The sequence below is a fragment of the Pogoniulus pusillus genome, chromosome 7, assembly GCF_015220805.1.
Source record: "Pogoniulus pusillus isolate bPogPus1 chromosome 7, bPogPus1.pri, whole genome shotgun sequence".
Lineage (NCBI taxonomy): Eukaryota > Metazoa > Chordata > Aves > Piciformes > Lybiidae > Pogoniulus > Pogoniulus pusillus.
The window spans coordinates 30,553,559-30,569,491 of NC_087270.1; the positions used below are offsets into that span (position 1 = coordinate 30,553,559).

The following is a 15,933-nucleotide window of genomic DNA, read 5'->3' on the forward strand; positions in this document are numbered from 1 at the left end:
AGGTGTCTGTGGCTGTTTCCATTACCTAAGCCAGTGGGGCTCAACTAAATTTACAAGTCTTGAGCAAGTTCAGAGTGGTCAGAATACTGATGCTAGGGGCTATTTGAATGAATGTTTTCCATGTAGTGACCACACAAGAAGACTTTTGTGACTTCACCTAATACATGTCTTCTGGCAAGATGGATCCAAGTGACAGCAAGGCCAGCTCAGCAAGCAACCAAGCAACAGCAAATTTTCTTTCCAAATCTTCCAGCAGCTTTTCCCAAAACTTAGTTAAACTGAAGCCAAGATGAATTCTTCCTGATTGTCTGCACAGGGATAGCCAGGGAAGATAGGACAAATCAAGGTACAAAACCTGTGCATGAAACATCAGATGGATTCAAACATCCTGTAGGGCTGCTTTCTTTCAGGCCCAGAGACCTTACATCACCACAACCTGGATGTCTAAAGCTATGCTTGTTTCATATCACTTTCTATTTGAACACTATACTCTAGCCAGGGGACAAGACACTTATGAAAACGCTTTGCTGAGAGTTCAATCCTTCTGGAAACAAAGAAGTTTTTTGGATTACATTTTCCATTCCCCTCAGGAAAAATTGCCCTATTTAGCATCTAGTCAACAGGGTCTGGCATAAGCCACCTGAAGATAGCAAGTTAAAACACACTTAAATGCTTAGTCAATTTAAAATAAAGCCTGTTTGCTTTCTGAAAAGTGCAGACTCAGCAGGTCATTTATCAGTGCATCAAGCCACAGACACTGAATTGAGGACATGACTCACTCTAAGTGTCCTTATGGTGGTAGTCTAGGCTAGCATCTGGTCAGATGGGGTGGGCCTCATCTTGCTTCATTCTGGTTTCTTTCTCTAACTAATCACCTTCCTCCCACTAACAGTTACTGGAGGGAGAGCTGTATCTCCAGAAAGTGATTCCTACAGTGTTAAGCAAAGACCTCAGCCTAGACAGCTGTTACAGCAGTTTTGGTCTGCCTGTGCAGAAAGGTCTCAGCTGCCTTCATGTGAGGTCTCACCAGGGAAAGTGCTCTCCTACAACTCTCCTCAAGCTCTGCTCCATGCTTGCTTATTTTTATATATTTCACCCTTCAACTTCCACTTGGTCCCTTTTTCTCTCATCTGCCTTCCAGGTTATTGTATTTTTCTCCAGCTTCTTGTCCTCCAGCTCCCAGCCCCTTTGCAAAGGCCCCTCAGACTTGAAGGTATCAGTCAGTCCCAAAGTGGAGACTTGCCTGGGAGGGTATGTCCCAGTGGGCATTCAATGCAGCATCAGAAATGGAAAACAACACAGTACTTCACCTTGATCTTTCCAGTGACAGGTATTTCCAGGAGATCCCCCTGCCCTCTCCACAGCCTACATTACTCATGGCTGTTGTGTAATTCTCACTTTTTTTGTCATCTGAGACAAAATTTCTCCATACTAATGACAAGCCCTTTGCTCTATATCCAAATGCAAAGTCTGACCAAGACTTTCAGTTCTCGCTCACTCATAACTTTCTGGTCACAGGTGTTCACTGTTGTGAACTTGAGAGGAAGGTAGGGGTTATTTTTTCCCCTGTAGGTTATCTTCCCACCCTTTGGTTTTGTTTATTCCTTGTCAGACAGCTACTTTTACTCTCTTAAACCAAATATTTTATTCTCATGTTCTTATTTTTTACTGTAGATTATCCAAATGACCTAAACTCTGAAGTCTTTGACTCAACCCAACAGTTCTCCACAGTGACTGGGGTCAGGCAAAGAGAGTCCTGTCCCCAAGAACGGATTTTCTTCCCTTTTAGAAACATCACATTCAGCAGGAATCAACAGGTGGATTCATCCTACCTAAATGGAAATAACACACAAGGTACCAAGTTTGAGGAATCAACCTTGATTTCCTTGGCATTAGCCTGGGAGCACCACTGCACCACAGTGGTCAGCTGAGGTGTGAAAAGGGCCAAAGCAGGCTCACCACCCTCTCTGCTTCAGCCCAGTCCTCCTCTCTTCACTCCTCTGCATCCGCTGCTGTGCTGCAAGGAGAAGGTGTGGAGGAAGGTGGATATCTGGATCAGGGAAACGATGTGGTCCAAAGACCTGTCTGATTGCAACTTTGTGTGGCCTGGATCACTTTCCTCAAAGACTATGTCTCTCTGAACTTGCCTGGGAATTATGACTTTCCACAACAGAGAGGATGTGGAAGAAAGAAGAGACATTTGTCTCCTCAAAGAACCAGCACAGACCATGGGCAAAACTGAACAGCTACCTTTTAGCACCACTTTATCTCCTGGCCACTTGCCTAATTTTAATTCCCATCTTGCTTTTCACAACTATTTTTGTAGACATTTCATCCCGGGGGCTTCTTTCTCCTTCAGCTGATGAGTATCAGGAGAAGCTCAAAGAAACCATGCCACAGGACGTCCCATGCAGACCCACCTGAGGAGATGGGTTGCCCGGGCTGCCGCGGCACGGAGCATCAGCAGAAGCGGAGTACTACGGAGTGCCCGGGCTTGCAGGGATCACTGCCGGGCCAGGAGCACCATCTCCCGGTAAAAGGATTTATAGCAGCAAGGCCCCGCGTGAAACGTTTCCGAAGCACAGAAAAACGGAGGGCACTCGCGGTCTGGAAAACACTGGCTGCGGTTTCGCTGCCCGTAGGCTGTAGAATATATGTAAAGCAGCGCAATAAAAACATGCACCGTATATAACACAGGGAGATGGGGAAAGGGTTCTGAGGAATGCATCATGGGGGCGCATCCCTTTTTCTTTGTGTCATGCTGTCAGAGGGTGTGTAAGAGTCATAGCATCAACTGTTACAGATTTTTTACTATAGGTATATCAAGTGAAGCTCCATCTTATCACACATTGCTCCACCTCTGCCCAAAGAGACCTCAAGTTAATAAAATGAGCAAATTGGATCTTGCTTAAGGGTCATCATGGAATCATAGAATGGTTTAGGTTTGAAGCGAGCTCAGAGATCCTCTACTCCAACCATCCTGCCATGGGCAGGAACACCTCTCACCTAAACTTTGCCCAAGGCCTCATCCAATACAGCCTTAGACAAGTCCGGGGGGGAGCATCTACAACCACTCTGAGCAACCCATTTGAGAGTCTCATCATCCTTGTACCGATGAACTTCTTTGTAAGATCTAGTTTAAACCTACTCTCCCCCAGCATACAGCCACTCCCCCTAGTCCTGTTTTATCTCATATCTTTACCTAGATAGATGTATTAAAGGAAGATCTAGCAATGCATTCAATCTACAGTCCTTGCACGTTTATGTAGTGCTCCCACCAAGGTTAAAGTCAGCCTTCTGGGCACTGACAGCTGCATGGACAAAGCCACAGATACATGTTACTGATTGGGATGACAAATGCCCTATTAGCAAGGAAATTGATTTCCTAATAAATTACAGTGGCATGTGTTCACAACTGCCTGTTTACAGCTCTTCCCAGAGACTATAAGTGGATGTGGGCTCTGCTGACTTTAGTAATTAGATAACTTAGGCTTCTGCCTTTGATATAAGCAACATACTTGCTTTGCCTTGCCTTGCCTGCTTACCTGTTCCATCCTACCCAAACACTCACATGTAGGTTCAGGCACCTGAAACCATATCAGATGCTTATGAGTTAGCATCTGGTGCCACTTGAGACATACAGACCTCCAGTTACTCAGAATATTAGGTGTGTCCTACACCTTCTGCCTCATCTACTAGTCCCATGCAAATGTTTTGGGTACCTTGCAGCCTGCAGAGACCCTAGGTGCCTCTTTTAGCACCTGAGCAAAGTACATTGCCTTATGAGATTACCAGAATTTAGTAGGGAAAAATATATAAGATAGGACTTTCCTTGAAGAGCACACCGCTGTGCACGGGTCACTTCAGCAGTGTATGAGTAGCTCTACCTACTTTTGTGGTTCTCACATTGATCTCACCACCTTAGTAAGTCAAGATACACCATTTTGGGCTCCTCACTCTGTGTCCAGAAGAAAAGTGGAGCTTAAAATTATTTTATATGACCAGCTTCTCTATGAAAGTGCAGATGCACTTTGTGCACAAGGACAATTAAAGGCCTTTCTGGGCCTTGATGATTTAGCAATGTGAAAACCATAAATGAATCTTCTCAGTAGTTTTTTTCTGCACAGTGATGGCTTATGGATACAGTATTTACAAAGAAGGTTGTGAATGCAAAGATTCATCCCATGAGGTAAACATAATTGTACAAGTAGAGTTGCCATGATTTAATTTACTTCTGTTAATGGAGTCCTGGAGACCCTGGAGATCAGGACAAGGTAGCTGGTGGGTTTGTATCATCAAGATTGTCCCTAATCTTGCTCTTATTCCCTCAGAGGCTTATTCTGGCAAGGTTAGGGTGAACCTTAGCTATTGAACAAACAACAGCCTTCCTTTTGAAGAAAGAAAGGTCCAGATTTTCCATTACACCTACATAAAAAGAATCAACTATGCAAAAAATATCTTGTGGGAAAAAACTAAAGTCCACTCTATCCACTTACTTTTGGCATGATTTTTTAAACATATAGACAATTTTCTGTATTTTAAAGCTTGATTTTATTAAACTGGGGCAATTCAAGAAATCTCACAATTTCTTCCTTGCTGGGAACCAAGAAATTAATGCATAACTTACCTAGGACCCTCAAAACTTAAGAGAGGTGGAATTTTAATTCCAGGGCTGTAGCAGATCAAGACCCAGGTTTATCTTTCGGCAGGGATTACCTACGGTTTCTACTAGATTATTCTTGACATGTGAGTCATCATATTACAGGTTAACTGTTTAAAGGTGGTAGAAAGCATAAAGCATAATGAGGAACAGCTATACAACCCTCCTCCCTTCTCCCCAGAATAAATTTATCCTGAGTTTAAGAGGTGTGTAGATTAAAAGACTGCCTCGACAGGCTATCAACAACCTTACCACATCATATAACAAGAGAAAATTTTAAATCTACCATTTTGGCTACCTTTGAAACTTACAGAGAAGCCCAGGCCTAATATAAAATCTCCTAGCGGTTCACATCTGGGTTTTGTAATTGTCATCTGAAACCAAATAGTGGTAGGAGTGATAAGTGATTGGTCATCTCTCTGGAATCCTATTACTCTAGTTCAGCCTTTTCCAGGAATTAAATAATATTGTATTTCTCTCAGTACAAATCAGAGTTGAGAAAATATTTCATGTTCAGCTTTTCAACTTTGTTCACATAGCCATCTTATTTTCTTTTAAAACATGTTCCTCTGCCCCACCTCCCTCCCCATTTTATTTACTACACCCTAAGCAGACTTCTGATTTCTCCTCATCCTGTCATGCTTACAGGCAGATTCCTTTACAAGGCATTAAAAAAACTGGTGAACAATTCTCCTTGGGCTTATGAACTCACTGTTGTTTGCCTGCTGTCTCAGGGGAGATGAAAAGCAAATCAACGAATGGCCAAGAATCACACCCAAGCATGTATACAGTACTGCTGGAGCTGGTCCCTACTCAGCGGCCAGAAGACAGACGTGACCCTAGGATGGGTTCACGGGGTCACAGCTTGGCCCTGATGGAGACCTCGTTACCTTGTGCCTTTGTGAGTAACAGAGATTAGACTGTAGGGCTGCAGTTTGTCTGCATTAAGCTGAATGAACAGAGCCTGGCCACAAATCATTCAACATTTAATAGGCTTTGGGAGGTTTTTCTTACTCAGTTTAACCCTTTTTGGGAACTCAGGGCCTGCAGAAGATGGCCAGTGGACAGGCATCCAGCACGTGGTGAAAGGCTGCCTGGTGAGAACCTGTCTTGCCCATATCCTCGTTAGGGCTGAAGGGAGAAGGATGACGTGGCACTTGGTGCCATGGTCTAGCCTTGAGCTCTGTGGTAAAGGATTGGACTTGATGATCTGTGAGGTCTCTTCCAATCCTAATAATACTGTGATACTGTGATACTGTGATCTTCTTCACCTCTCAGGTCTAGACTATTTGTTATGGCTGCCTCCCAGTGCAGTCCTTGCTGCTCAAGGTTTCCATTTGCCACTCATCAGATGGGTCCCTGATTCAGCACCAAACTGTTCACAAAGGAGACCAGAACCTCGCTGTCAGTTGTCTCATAGGCATTAGATGACAAGCTCTAAAAATGACCTGGCTATCTCACAGGTGCCAGACTGCAAGTTTTGCAGATGCCCACTAGGCTCTGAGACATCTGAGCTTGCCTAAGTACTTGCAAAAACTTTTCATGTGTTCTTTAGGTTGCCACAGTGAGGCCCAAGGGGAAAGCTTGTGTCATGTCTGACAGCAGCCGATATCTTTGTGTCCCTTTCTGAGTGCTGAGGAGAGGGATGATTGCTGTATCTCTATCATTTCTCTGTTTTTCCTTGCCTGCCCTGCTCCAGTCTGGTGTATGGTGAATGATCTTATCTCTGTCAAAAAAGCCCCATGCCAGTACAAGGGGAGTTCATAGGGAGAACAGGAGTTGCAGACTGATGGTTTCTAACTTTCAGCATTTCTTTCTTCTCCTTTTTAACCCCACTCCGTGGAATCATAGAATCAGAATCATTTAGACTGGAAAAGACCTTTAAGATTATGGAGTCCAATTGTAAACCTAATGTTTGTTCTCCCACAACCTTCTGTGTTCAGGTAGGTGGCGAAGAAAACTCTGACTTAAGAGTTGGTGAAAGGCTCTTAGTTTAGCTATTGGGAATAAAACTGTATTAAAATGTAAATACAAACTTCATCCTCAACTGCAAATGTGGTCATATCACTAACTGGTTTCAGCACTGTAGAAAGTCCCGATGTAACCAGTACCAGAATTAGGTTTTTGATCATGGGCTGAGGGTTAGACTGGTGTCAGTGGGACTGACTGTGCAAGAAAACCGTGCCAGACAGGAGTTGGGCAGTTGGCTTATGAAGGCTGAGACTCAGATGGGGATTGCAGTTAGCACCAGCAACCCATCCCTGGACTATAGGCTGTATTTGAGTGCTCTCTAGTGGACAGAGACATTAGTCCAGAGGCAAGTACAGCAGATTCGCACTCTGTGTGTTCGAAGGACTAGGAGGTACTTGGTCTGTAATACCTACACAACATAAACCTGTGCTGAGTGTCTGTGAGTAGGGTCTGGGAGGGCAATCCAAAGCACATTTCTTCTTGATCTATAACCTTGCAAGGCAGAAGTTTGATGTGGGAGCAGTGCAGGGTCATGGGGGATGCACAACTCATCAGATATAAAGGACTGTTGGGAAATCATAACTTTATTAGTGAAGACTGTTGCTGGTATTGGTTCTCAGAGCCACTGCATATTTTCCCACAGGCTATCTCATGCAGGTTTCCTGTTGATCACCACCTACACTAATGAGTCCAGTGCCAGTGTACCTGATGGCCGGGGTGTGAGATCTGAACCACACTCACCAAAGTGGTTTGGTTTTTTTTCTGCCAGGGATCAAAAGCAAGAGGGTCCAGTGTGTCACAGTTTGAGGGGTTCCAGGTTATCCCAGAGTCCCTAAAAAAACTACAGAGACCAGGATCTGCCCCAGGGGACAAACTAGTCACCCCTGGATATCGTGTTATTCAATCCCATAATCCTGCAAGCACTCTAAAGGTAAGCAGCAGGGTCAATTTGCTCTTTTTTCTCCCTGCCTTTCAGCTCTCCAGATGGATCTTACCTGATAACTAAGGAACTATGAAGGAGGACCCTGTGGTAGGTCACAGCCTTCAAGGCCGTGGGCCACAGCAGTGAATTTGGGCCCGTTTAGGGCCAGCTGGGAGACAATGGGGCATAGGAGAAAATGAGCATTGGGGTTTTGGTGGGTTTTTTTGTTTGGCTTGGCGGGAAGGCTTTTGGAGGAATTCTCATATGTCCTGTATCTGTATTAGGTGTTAAAGGTTCATGTATGCCGTATCTTTTCCTGCACATTTTAAAACATAACCTTTCTGTATGCATCTCCAATTCAGTGAGCGAGTTATTATTTTACTGCCTTTTTCCTTAGAAAAAGCATAAAGTAAGATAAATCTCAGCCTGTCACGCTCCCACACAAAAAAAATACAACACAGTGGAACAAATTTTCTACTCCAAATATTCTGGGAGAGTGTTCCAAAAAAGGGAAGATTGCTGCTCAGTTCCAGCAGATAAGTCTGTTGGTATACTACAGTCTTCTTCTGCTAGGTTGGATTTTTTTTCTTTATTCTGAGATTCACAGTTGTCACTTGATGAAAGACCCTATCTGTCCTGCTTTCAGCTGGGATAGAGCTGATTTTTCTTCTTAGTAACAGGAATAATGCAATGTTTGCATTCAGTATGGGATTTGTTATGAGAAGAATGCTGATAATATACTGTGTTTTCAACTGTTGCTAAAAAATCAAGGACTATTCACCTTCCCATGGCCAGAGAGTGTGCGGATGTATCAGAAGCTGGGAGGGAATATAGCCAGAGCAAAGGCCCCGCCTGGCCAGCGGCACATTTGATATCATATAACATCACGCTCTGTATATTGATAAACATTAGGTGGGAAGCCAGCTTTCTCACTTCTGGGACTGTGCTTTCAGGACTTTCTCCTCCAAGATCACTGGCCAGGAGCAGGCTGGGCCTTGGGCTGTGAGCGGTGAGTAACTGCATTGCACATTGCCCTGTTGTATATTCTATTATTACTATTACTATAATTATTCATCTTATTTCATGTCAATTATTTCTTTTGTTTTCTCTCTGCCTACAAGTATCTTTACCCTTCTAATTCTCTACATCATTTCCCAGGGCAGAGGAGAATGAGCAAGCATCTGTATGGTGTTGGGCTGCCAGATGGCTTTAAACCACCAAAACAACCTAAACATACAGGTAAGTCAGCATATTCTTTCCACAGAAACACTTGTTTTATTTTCCAGCATTTGTTTTATTTTCCAGCTACACGATGCTTTTGATGATACAGGCTGTGGAGTTACAAGAACATCACATATGATGAGAAATCAGATTGGATCTCTTCATGAGCATATTGATACAGTGCACACAACCTCTCCAGGGCAGAACTCAGCAGCATACTGGGGCTGAGCAGACACTTAGGTTTGGGGAGAAAACTCTCAGGTTTTGAAACATCTTCACAGGCAGTCAGTGGCATTTGGATGGACACAACTCAGTGAGACAAGCAGTGCCTCAGCAAGGCACACAGTTCAGATCTTTGGTTTTGCTGCCTCAGGTGGCAAATTGCCAGCTGCTTACTCCTTGTTCCTATCTGAACAAATTGGATTATTCAATAAGTCAACCAGGGATGAAAATGCCATTAAAGAAGTAATTAATTTAGACATATAACTATTTAGGATATACTTATGCTTTCAGGAACTCCAGTCCAGAGCTTTTTAGCCCTTCAGAGGCCACATGAGAATTAATTAATGTCTCCAAGGCATTTTCCAGTGCCTTGCAGCACTCCTGGCAAGTACAACTCTTGTGCCAGGAAGCCTGCAGCCTCGTGGTTGCATTTACACTCTGCTGAACAAAAGGCTCCCGGTGGCAATAGCCAGAAAGAGAAAATAAACAGCATTTAGGAAGGAACTGTGCTTATAAAGTCTGTCTTGTTTGTTCTGTCTCACAAGTTTCATGTTCCAGACTTCTTTTACCATAAGCAGCAAAAGCTTCTTCTGTACCTGCTGCCTTTGGATCTCTTTGTACAGACTTCCACCACATCGCCCAGCCCTCCAGTTATTTCTGGAGCTGCTTCTCTGTGGTGGCACTCCCGGACTCCTCTGCATACCTACTTGGGGTACAGAGCCTGTTCAGGGGACGACTGCCCCGATGCAGCATGAGCATCTGCTTTCTATAGCTTTTCTAATGTTCCACCTATTTCCTTAGGCTTCTGCAGTGAATTGAGGGGTGAGCAGTGGACGGCAAAAAGCTGTGCCCAGTGTCAAACATAATTTTCTCGTGCTTCTGTGCACGGGTGTGCAGAGCTTCTGCAGAGGAGCACCGAGGGTGAAAAAAACCCCACAACTACCAGGTGCAATGAGAAGGAACAAAGGGAAGGTGGGCTGCGCAGGCCTGCTGTGTGTGCAGGTGAGGGGCTGCAGAGGGAGCGGCTGCGGGCTGCGTTCTGTCCAAAATAAAGGCTGAACAGCCCCTCCCAAAAACTCCGGGTCCAGGCCGGTGAGGGTTTGCAGGACCAGCCGGCCACGGAGAAGGCCCCCAGCCCCCCGGTGGCTTTATTTTAAAACCAGAATCGTGGTGCCGATAGATCAGTGCGAACTGCTTGTACTTGCACACGGAGAGTGTACAGATGTCACCGAGACTTGAGTGGAATATTTTAGGTCCGCAGGACAAAAAAAGAAAAGCAAAACCAAACGAACAATAAACACGCGTGACGGTAAATTTGTGGAGCTTCTGTGGCAGAGTACACACACATCGGTGTAGTCGTGGCCGAGTGGTTAAGGCGATGGACTAGAAATCCATTGGGGTCTCCCCGCGCAGGTTCGAATCCTGCCGACTACGATCTGGTATAGTCTTTTTGCCCTCACTCCACACTGTAAGACCTCACCCACTCTTCCGAGTGATCGTTTTGCACCAAAGGGGCCCGCCGGCAAACATCCGGCAGGGCGGTCGCGGCCAGCCCCAGGGAAGGGAGGCGGGATCCCGTGGCAGACGGACGCGGGCTGTCCTCCCGCATCTGCGCCGGTCCAGGGCAACGCAGCTTCCCCGCGACATGCAGCACAGCCCAGCGCCCACCGTGCTGGTCACCACCAGGTACTGGGGTGGAGGGGCAGAGAGCAGGCGCCTGCCGCCCGTCTTAACTTTGTCAGGCGCGAAAGGGTCGCGCTGCCGCCGCGGAATCTCCTGCCGCGGCCTTCCCTTCCCCTGCCTTGACAGGGCTGGGCCTGCGCAACCGCCCGGGACGGCAAGGGAAGGGAACGGGACGAGCGACGCCTCACGGAGACCGCGGGGCTGAGGAGAAGCGGTAGGCGCAGAGGTTGAGGAGAAGCCGAGGTGGGCGAGACGTTGCTGTAGAATAGATTTGCCCCGGGACACTTCGGATATATGCAGTTCCTTTAGTTCTTTGGCGTTTCTCAGCCGGAAGAGATCACTGTTGCCCGGTCCGGCCTGTGTAAGACTGTCCGCTTGGTCCAATCTTCCTGTGGTAACCTGGAGTCGTTTCGCTTCCACATTGACGCTACCGGGAATGCGGTGTGTCGTCCCACCCTCCGGAAACATTGCTTCTTTGTCAGTATTTTGAAGCGAGTCAGAAGGAATTAAAACTCGTCGTAGAGAGTACATCGGCTTTTTTGATGCATGACGTCGTCGGCGCTTTTGCTTGACCCAATTCCCCACCCCCATTCCCCGGGTCTCTCGTGTCCATCAGGCCACAGGGAGCTTGTCCGGATTGAAGTTAGGCCAGCGACAAAGTTAGGCCAGTCAAAAGAAGTTTATTCTCTTCTCCCACCCTCTTGAAAACATTGCCCTAGGCAGGTGCAGAGGCACTGCTTTTAGTTGCATTCGTTTTTTTTTAATCTGCATTTTCCTAGAATGAACCCGCAAGAGAAAAATGCCTCAGAATTAAAATGGTTGTGGCACTCTGTGGAGAAATTATAGTGATATCTCCCTCTTTTTTAATTTTCTTCTTCTTTTTTTAAACTTATTTTTTAATTTGAGACCACATGAAAGCAGTTCCCTATCAGATGTGACAGGATAAATAGAAGTGTTGATTCAGCAGGGTCCTGACTGTCACACCTACCTCTTAGGACAGAAATACCAACTAGTTCAGTCACATTAGCTTCAAAGCCTTCTAATTTTAATCCTTAAATATTTGGCTGTATCAAAGCTCGACTTCCTTTGGAGGAGTGGCCTTGAAACTTCAGAAGTATCAGACTGAACTGGCATGCATATTCTTTAGGACTGACTTTATATTAGGTTTAGCCTTGGAAATGGGAATCTGAACACATGATTTTAGTTTACAGTCAACGGGCCACCACTTGCAAGTTGTTCCACTGAGGCTGGAAAGCTTTCAGTGATAAAATTTGGTATATGTGTTTGTATGGGGTTAAGGCTTTACCAAGTGAATATATTTTCTAGTTTGTGAAATAAGATAGCTGTATAATTGTGACCTTTTTCACTCTGTACCTGCTGGATTGGGCAATAAAATTACTACTTATTATCATAACATAAATAAATAATAATCTGTATCCCTGTAGTTAGATTATACAAAGAGGTAAAAATGCTTGCTGACTAATTTGTATCTGATATTTTGCTTTCATTTAATGAACATTTCCTCCCTGAAATTGTGCAAGGCCAGGCTGTATGGGGCTTTGAGCTGCCTGGTCTAGTGAAAGGCATCCCTGTCTGTGGCAGCAGCTTAGACCTAGATGACCTTTAAGGTCCCTTCAACCCAAACAATTATATGATTCTATGATATGATTCTGTGAATAAACTAGTTGTGCAAGTTGTTTTTCTTACTGTGACCTGGGTTGTCACAATTTGGTCCCCTTTGGGCAGAGGTTGTTGGAGCTGGGTACTACTGATTGTGCACTCTTGACTACGCAGACGCTGGAATACAGTTTCTCTGGTCACACGCTTACATTCCTTACTTTGCTTTCCTGCTTACAATGGCTACTTTCTCCTATCGTGACCTCTCAGTACAGATTAATTAAAATGCAAAGCTTCTACATTATAGCAAATCAAAACACAGGAATAAAAAACCACAGCTCTTCTATGAACTGTGGAAACTGCTTCGTTTAGCTGACCTTTATACGGGCTGCCATTCCTCTGTGTTGTGTCAGTCCTGCATGATCTGATTGTGCAACCACAGTGTTGCTGTTACAAATGGTCTTGTATTCAGGTGGAGTCCAATTTAAACAACCAACTTTCTGCTTTCACTTTTTAAATCTGCTAATGTGAAAGCATTTGTGTTTCGTGTGGAAAATGCAATGGAACTGTAGTCTTTTTTGGGATTTGTAGGTGCTATTTCTGCTTGAATAACAGCAGTAACAGTATTGAATCAATTAAAACACTGGAGGCTGCTTATTTTGAAATGAAGGCATTACAAAAACTTGTGTACACTTTGGCTATTACACTGTATCAGTCTCAGCCTTCCTGCTGATTTCTGTTCGTTTAGAATAATCCACAGAATCCTCTTGTTATGGAAGAGATAATAGGGGTAGATCTGTTGTAAAAGATGATAATGAAAGTGATCCCAAGGCCTAAAGCAAACAAACAAAAATGCAGCAATTTCTCTTTCCTCTAATTGCTTTCCATTACAGTCACTTTAGCTCAGACTGTTTTAACAACTTTAAAAGAAAAGCCTGAGGTATAAATAAGGTGCTTAGTAACTTCATAACAATTTTAACTCTTTGATGTATCCCGCTCTTACAGTGTAGTAGTTGTTGTGTCATCTCAGAACATCTGTAGGTGGCTGATACTTTAAGCTAAATAAGGCTATTCAGGAGGGAAGGCTTACTGTGTTTTTTTCTTTCAATTTGCGTCAAAGGTGAAAACCAGGCCAATCATGATTTATTCTGTACCTGGCCATGTTAACAGCTAAGTCACTCCTGACTACAATCCAACAGATGTGTTCACTGTCATAGCTGCAGTCACAACTCTGAAGAGCATTTCTTCTGCTTCTGGTACATTCTGAAAAATTCAGATCCAGCTGATTTTACTGGCAGGTGTACTTTGAATCAGTATTTTGGCTGTCACTGAAAGAGACAACACTCCAGATAATGACTGTAACGTAAAAGTTTGTCAGACTGCTGTGGAAAGCCTGGCACCTATGTATTTAGTATCATAGAATCAACCAGGTTGGAAGAGACCTCCAAGATCATCCAGTCCAACCTAGCACCCAGCCCTAGCCACTCAACTAGACTGTGGCACTAAATGCCTCATCCAGGCTTTTTTTGAGCACCTTCAGAGATGGTGTCTCCACCACCTCCGTTGCAGCCCATTCCAATGGCAAATCACAGACTTTGTGTTTTTCACGCCTTTAAGACATAATGCACTAGTTGGCAAAGACAGTGTTGAAATGATTCATATTGTGACTTGTTCCATTTACAATTAGTTTCCTTCCTGCTACTCCTGGGATACTCATGTTACCACAGAGCTCAAGGCTAGACCATGGCACCAAGTGCCACGTCCAATCCTGCCTTCAACAGCTCCAGGGACGGCAACTCCACATAAACACTATCGATTTTGTGTTTAGAGCCTGACAGTGTGTAATAAGAACAACATTTTGTGTGATAGTATAAAGTCAGGTCCTTGACTGAGAATAGAATGGCAAATAGAATGGCATTTAGGTACCTAGTATGAAATCATAGCCCTAATATTTTAAAGATGGCTTGCAAAGAAAATTTGGTACAAAGTTTGGCCTATGCCCTTGTTTATTGCTGTCTGATTTGAAGAGAACTCTAAAGACTCTTTCTTTAAATAGCTTTTTATTCCATTTTGCATTCAGATATTTAAGAGATTGCTTTCTTGATGAAACTCTAGTTTCAGAAGAACTGGTCATGTTTTGACATGATGAGAGGAGTCTTTTGAAACTTTGTTTGAAATTAGATTGTTTATACCTCTCTGAAGTGTATTTAAATGTGTACACTTCATATATCCTTAGGTGAAAGGGCACCTGTGTTAATGAATCTAAAATTCGAAAACAAAAAGATAAGAATTCCACAAGACGTGTCTGCAATCCACGGGAACTGCAGGGAAAATAGGACTTGGCATTCCCCATACAGCTAAGGTTGTGTCTTTGCCATTCCCAGGGATATCCAAAGACACAGGAGAGGAGAATAGGGGTTGTCATGAGTTGTAGCGAACAGATCTTTGTTTCAAAATGAGCTGTGATGAGACCATGGGATCTTCTCATCTGCATTGCTGGGCAAGACAGCACCTTCAGTTTCTGTTCCAAACGAATCCCCATCTTCTGTTCCTAGAAATGTATGTTCCTGGCAGTTTGTCTGCTGTGGCCAGTGGCAGATGCTTTGGGGTAGAATGTAGGAAGCAGGCCTAGTCTGATTGTTTTATTGCTGCAGAGTAGAATGGTGTTGGGGGTAGCATCTGTCTGGTGTCCTGTTGAAATGGGATTTTTTTCACTGATTTTCTGGAGCTTTGAATGAAATGTCTGAACTATGCACATTTTCTTCCCTAGGCAAATTCAGAATACACACACCGGGCTGGATTTGTCAGTGCCAGAATACCAGGAGATCCATGGGAAGATGATGTCTGGCCATGTAGAATATCACATTGTTGTTGTTACCCGACTGGCTGTCTTCAAGTCAGCGAAGCACAAGCCTGAAGATGTAGTTCAATTTATGGTAAATGCATAATCAATGCAGTGCTAGTGATCATTTTCTTAACCAACTGCTGTTGTGGTCTTGATGTTACAGATACTTTGTCATCATCATCTCCTTGGGTCAAAGTCCTTGCTTAGAGCAACACAGTCAGTATCATTTATGCACTAGGAGTGTTAACATGTATGTTGATTTAACTTTAGTTCCAGGAGCTCAAAGCAGCAATGACTGTTGTTCGCTTTAAGGCTTTTTTCATTATGGGTCAACAAATAGAAACCAGTTAAGCTTTTTGCAAGTCTTACTACAGAATTAGTTTCTCTGATATATGTATCAGCACTGAGACTTAGTACATAAGCATGAAATAAATATATAATTGTTTACTTAAATAGAGAGGAAATCATATGGGGCCATAAGAGGAATTAACCTTGCAGTAGGTTAGCTTTGACCTATTAGCCTTGATTTGTTAGCCTTGGCATGGTTTTAAAATTCCTTAATAGGAGTATCCTCCAAGGAAATGTATGTATGAAACATTATTGAGTTGGATTGTCTTTTTCATTATCTGTGCAGAGCAAAGGCTTGAAAACATAACACATGTGATTCATTTCACCTGTTTAAAGTCATCTATAGCATATGCAGATCACAGAATTACAGAATATTAGGGGTTGGAAGGGATCTCTAGAGAGCATCTAGTCCAATGCCCCTGCTAATGCAGGTACACCCATATC

The 15,933-nt window shown here is 43.9% G+C and overlaps 1 protein-coding gene and 1 non-coding gene across 4 annotated transcripts in view; both read left to right on the plus strand.

The window, feature by feature from the left end:
* Positions 1–8,474: 8,474 nt before the first annotated feature.
* Positions 8,475–15,933, plus strand: part of HS1BP3 (HCLS1 binding protein 3) — a 52,473-nt gene continuing 45,014 nt past the window's right edge. The window contains exons 1-3 of one of the 3 annotated variants that reach the window (XM_064146390.1): positions 8,475–8,562; positions 8,712–8,792; positions 15,067–15,232. In XM_064146390.1, coding sequence (XP_064002460.1) covers positions 15,134–15,232 — 99 coding nt within the window. In that variant the 5' untranslated portion in view covers positions 8,475–8,562; positions 8,712–8,792; positions 15,067–15,133. Of the gene's footprint in view, positions 8,563–8,711; positions 8,793–10,514; positions 10,683–15,066; positions 15,233–15,933 lie in introns of those variants that run through there. The other 2 variants (XM_064146391.1, XM_064146389.1) reach the window with 2 other exon arrangements.
* On the plus strand, positions 10,349–10,430 carry TRNAS-AGA (transfer RNA serine (anticodon AGA)). Its single transcript has one exon. It is a non-coding gene; the product is annotated as a tRNA-Ser (tRNA).